We start from the raw sequence: 5,642 nt of genomic DNA, 5'->3' as shown, positions 1-5,642 counted from the left end.
TAAATGGAGAATTTACATTGAACATAAACATGCCATTACATAAGTAACCAAAGCCAACAAAAGTGCCATGTTTTGACAAGATATACTTGTCACTTTCATAAACTTGCTTATAGTACAATTATCTAATACAACACCAGACAGGAGATTCTTTCGAATCTCAGGAACATACACCACATTATTATATAATATACATTTTCCAGAAGTAAACACTAGCTTAACATTTCCTAGTCCTTTAATCGGTTCAGTTGCAACAATTCCCATCTTTAAGATAGATCCATCTTCAATTGGTTGAAATTCCATGTACCAATGAAGATCTTTACATACATGACTTGTTGCTCCAGAATCAATCCACCAAGCAACATTATCATCCTGCGCATAAAATGCCTCAGATATCAATGATATATAATTCTGACCATAATTACAATTTTTCACTAAAATTTGACCTTGATGCTTTTCTAGATCCTTGGATCCTGTTGGACCAGCATAATGCCTTTCCTGCTTACTTTTACCAACCTGACAATCCTTTTTGAAATGTCCAGGTTTTCAACACTTCCAACATACAGTCTTAGCCTTTCTATTGGAAGAGTTGTTGTTGTTTCCTTTGAATTTCTATTATCACCCTTGCTGGTTTTATGATTCTTATAAGATCCACCATTTTCAACCATATTCACAGAAGAGTTACCAACTTGGTTCTTGCCCTTAGGATTATTTTCATTTTTTTGAATCCTCAAAGCCTCTTCAATTCGAAAGTGACTTCCAAGTTCAACCAACGTCATATCTTCCTTATTATGTTTCAGGGTGTGTTTAAAATCCTTCCAGAATGGCGACAGTTTGTCAATAACACCATAAACAGAGATAGATTAATCCATCTTCAAATTGTGTTGAACAAACTGTCCCAGAATCCTTAACAATTCATTGTATTGTTCCATCACCGGTCTAGAATCGACCATTTTATAGTTGATAAAATTACTGACAAGAAACTTCTTACTAAAAGCATCTTCCGCCATGTACTTGGATTCAAGAGAATTCCAAAATTCTTTCGCTGACTCAACATTTTCATATACATCAAAAAGGGAATCAGACATATTGTTTAGGATGTGACCGCGGAAGATGTAGTCATCGTTTTCCCATTTGCAGCGTTGCCTTGTTTGTTCAGTAGTTTCATTCTCAATCTCTTCTGGCATGAGAGTACTTAGAACATTCACAACCTTTAGTGTGGTCAACAAAAAATGCATCTTCTTTTGCCATCTTCGAAAATCTTGACCCGCAAACCTGTCCAATTTTGCAAACTTACTTGTCATGTCTTTTGTAGATTCTCCGTTCGTCATCTTCAGAATAGAATAACTTCAATATTTGTTGTAGATATGGTGGTAACTTGGATTTTTCTGAAGTCGTGCGAACGCTTTCAGATTGAAGTTATTTGTGGTTCAGCAAATAATTCAATCTAATAAAATCAGAAATTTTGCAAAAAGAGAGAATGTGTATTATTGTGTATTTCAAAATGAACCATCTCTTGAATTGATCAATGCAACATCTATATATAGATGTCAACAGATGTATTTTTTGACATTAGACATATCTTATTACAAATAGATTTTTCTAATGGCAATAGACACATCTTATCCAATAGATGTGCCTAATGTCAATGGACAAATCTAATGCCAATAGACACTTCTTTTCCAATAGATGTGTCTAATGCCAATGAGCATGCCTCATAAGCACTAATACTAAAATCATAATAAACTCGAACAAAGCATACACTCCGTACTCTCCTGACTTGTTCGATGTGACATTATGATTACATTGATCAACTAGTTAATTCAATTACACTAAAATATCCAACAACATAGAATCAAAACCACAAACTCGAATACATATATACATACACATAGAACCACAAGCAGACCCAAACTCAAGTATTAAAAAAGATATTACTCCCTTCAACTCAAACAGAGATAGCTTGAACAGACTTGAGGAGGTACTCTGAGATAGAACCCCACAGACTCCAAACTCGAAATGAACTCCGAGCACGCACTAAACCCACGAACTCCAAACTCGATCTGAACTTCGAGATTTGTTGAAAAAAAGAAATAAAGAAGCAAATGAGTATTGTAATCAAAAAATATTAAGTTTAATAGGACAAATCAACCTTTAACGCACAAATTTTAAGATGAATCGGACGAATTTAAACCTAGGGTTCGCTCGCTGTGAAAGGGGGAAGTATAGGGAGAGAGAGTGATTTTTGGACAAATGATTTTAATTTCAGTAGTTTTATTACTTTATGCCTTTTTTTATTTTAATTTTATGTTTAAGGCAGGTGTTGATGTGTATTTTGACAGCATATGCCGAAGAATTTTTTAGACAGCAGGGGGGTTTTTGTTTTTGAAAAAATTGGTCAAGGGGGGAAAAGCAACGGGGAAGCGCGATCAATTTTTTAAAACATGTTTTAGACATCGGTTTTACACTTAGGTGATGTCTAGATTTTTAATAGACATCAGTTTTAATAAATTCGATGTGAAAGAGGGTTTTAACATCGGTAGTTTTTCTAACCGATGTCTAATCCTGTTTTCCAGTAGTGAAACTCTGACTTTTAACTCCAACTTCTGAAATTCTTTATATAACTCTTCTGGCAAGGTCAATAAATTTAATCTCTCCTTTCTTCCTAAAGCATATGCAACTACATTTGCCTTCCCTGGGTGATAGTTAATGGCACAATCATAATCTTCCTGTAAGTACTTCACATTTTGTAATGTAGTCGTAATGCATTTTGTAATGTAGCCATAATATATGGTTTGATTTTGTGTGTATGTCATGGATAGGGATCACCAAAACAACCCCGTGGCCATGAATGTGGATATGTTGTTATGCGCTATATGAAGGAGATAGTCGTAGATCATAAGGACCTTAAGTTTACTGCAAAGGTATTATATATACTTTGCTTGTACTACAAAACCTTTAATTTTTTAGTATAAAAATAATTATTGATTTTGGTTGTTGCATCTGCTGCACGTACCATATACGTGCATATATATAATTATTGGAGTGGGCGTCAAAGACTCACAAGTGTTACACAAGAGACGAGGTGGATGAGGTTCGCTACGAGGCTTTGGATTACATTCAAGAGAGTTTGTGTAATATTGACCTATGTACTTAAATTGTATTTTGGTTTGGGTTGGTAAATAGTCTAGTTGATTTAGTATCGTATGCCTCTACATTAGAACCGAAAATGGTGGATGGAGTGTTTTGTGGATGGGTATTGTTTGGTTGGGAATGTTGCCAATGGATGGCTAGGTTAGTTTGGTAAATATTGTCGATAGAAGGATATATAATTTGGTATATTGCTGATGGATTGCTAGATTGGTTATGGTTGTTGGATGTAGATATTGCATGGTATATTATTATGATTGCTATGAATGAATAGAATTTTTGGCAGCATCAATTTTTGGTCATTTGTTTTGCAAAACATTGTAGTAATTACATTAGGCCTTTCAAAAAAGTGATGTGCATGTGAATGAAAACTAGGAAAAAAAACTAAATATACATCATATTTTATTCAAAAAAACAATGTCAAAAAACACTATGACAACACTTATTAAAACAAAAACTGATGTAAGATCCAACTCTAACATAAGTTTTGATGTAAAAACTGAGGTTATTCTTAGCATATACATCGGTTATTACAAATAGCTGACGTATAAAACATACAACATAATTGTTAAGAAAACGATGTTATGTTATTATTAGCATACACAAAACATATTGATTTGATCCCATGGAGATAAAATATGAATTTTTGATATTAAAAATTGAGCTATTCTTAAATTATGGATTGTCAATCATATGGACGAACTTTTCTTGCCATCGGTGATTTTCATATAATATTCAATTCAGAATAAAGATATAGATAATTTTAGAAAAATTATATTTTCTCCCTTAAGTCTATCTCATACATAATTAAGTGTTATCTGCTTTCTATGAAGATGCTAAAAAGGGGGATTCAAGATCCTATACTTCTAAATTCTAACATAATTACTTAATTAGTAGATATGTGTAAATAAGAAAATAATGTTAAAAATTCTGTAATTTTTTTTATAGTAGATATGTGTATATGAGAATAATGTTGAAGGTCCTATTGTTATATTATAGTACATGTGTGTAAATAAATGAATAATTGTTGTGAAAGTGGAAATTAAATCGAGGAATATGTGGCAATATATATTTAACCTTTTTTGCACTTCAAATTAATTTCCTAATGTAATGGTAGAAAATTTGTTCTCTATAAATAGTTGGTTTGTGTATGATTCATACATGCAAAGACATATGGATATGGGATTTTCTAATGTTCTGATACCTATAATATTTTTCATTCCTTGGGTGGCAATGGCTTTTCCACCTGGAAAACTCCCAATGGGTTTCACTTCAAACTATACTGATGTTACAGCAATACATGACTATCTTAATGCTCACAACCAGGCTCGTGCACAAGTTGGAGTTGGACCTATAAAATGGAGCGACAAAGTGGCAGCTTATGCTCAGAATTATGCAGCCCAACGGGCCAACGATTGTAAGTTGCAGCTTTCAGGTGGACCTTATGGTGAAAACATTGCTGAAGCCTCTTGGAATTTCTCGCCTACAGAGGCAGTTAAAATGTGGGTAGATGAGAAGCCATTCTATGACTATGGTAGCAATAAGTGTGTAGGAGGGCATGACTGTTTACATTATACACAGGTTGTTTGGCGTAAATCTGTTAATCTTGGTTGTGCCAAAGTTCAATGTAAAAATAATAAGTGGTTTTTTGTCATTTGTAATTATGACCCTCCGGGAAATTTCAAAGGCGAAAGACCATACTGAAAATTATAGTTGGAAACCATATTAAAGATTAAGAAATTCTTCCTTATTATGGAAAAGTAATATATTTTTTCATGTAAAAGCAACTTGATAACCATAATTTATTTATAAAAATATTTAATTCTTGTTGTTTTCTTAAAAAAATAATTTATAAATATTTCAATATTTGGGTTATTTATGTTAAACTTTCTTATTATATATTAGCAGCATGTGATAACTTGACATAAATCAAAACAATCATAAAATATTCATAAATCTACTGATTATGAATAAAATAATGAAATATTTATTTTAACATATCATATGGACTATATATACAGGGAGATGATGAAATACAAACCACCCTTAGCCTAAAAACCTAAAACCTAGTTTTAAAATGATCAAATATAAATTTCAAACTAACTTCAAACTAAATAACTGAAAAAAATATCACAAACTAACTTCTTTTTTTAATTAGTTTCTCCATTTTTTCTAATTTTAAGTTGGCTTGTGACTTATCACACAAACATACATTTTCTAGTTTTAAATCAGAACTGGCTCTTATTATAAGAGAAAATCTTACAGTGGTGTAAAGGTCCAAATTTGAGACGGTTTTAGTTTAAATCTTTCGAACAGTGACTTAAATATTGGTTTAAATTTAGGCCAATGCGGGACTAAAATATTCACCAGCCTAAATCTTTTTAATAATATAATAATAATTATATATATATATATATATAATTAATCAAATTGTAACGCCTGTAATATTAGACTTATATATTACAGTATTTCATTTTGGTGATATATTAAATATC

At 32.0% G+C, this 5,642-nt stretch overlaps 1 protein-coding gene across 1 annotated transcript; it reads left to right on the top strand.

Moving 5' to 3' along the window:
- The first annotated feature begins 4,380 nt into the window (after positions 1-4,380).
- LOC108202178 (basic form of pathogenesis-related protein 1) lies at positions 4,381-4,851 on the top strand. The gene has a single exon (XM_017370564.2). It carries the CDS (start codon positions 4,381-4,383, stop codon positions 4,849-4,851), a length of 471 nt encoding a protein of 156 aa, XP_017226053.1.
- Positions 4,852-5,642: the final 791 nt, after the last annotated feature.

Source organism: Daucus carota, chromosome 9, assembly GCF_001625215.2.
Source record: "Daucus carota subsp. sativus chromosome 9, DH1 v3.0, whole genome shotgun sequence".
Lineage (NCBI taxonomy): Eukaryota > Viridiplantae > Streptophyta > Magnoliopsida > Apiales > Apiaceae > Daucus > Daucus carota.
This window is presented reverse-complemented; position numbering and strand designations above follow the sequence as displayed.

Coding starts and splice junctions, on each gene's coding strand:
- LOC108202178 (XM_017370564.2), top strand. CDS start 4,381: ATGGCTTTTCCACCTGGAAAACTCCCAATGGGTTTCACTTCAAACTAT.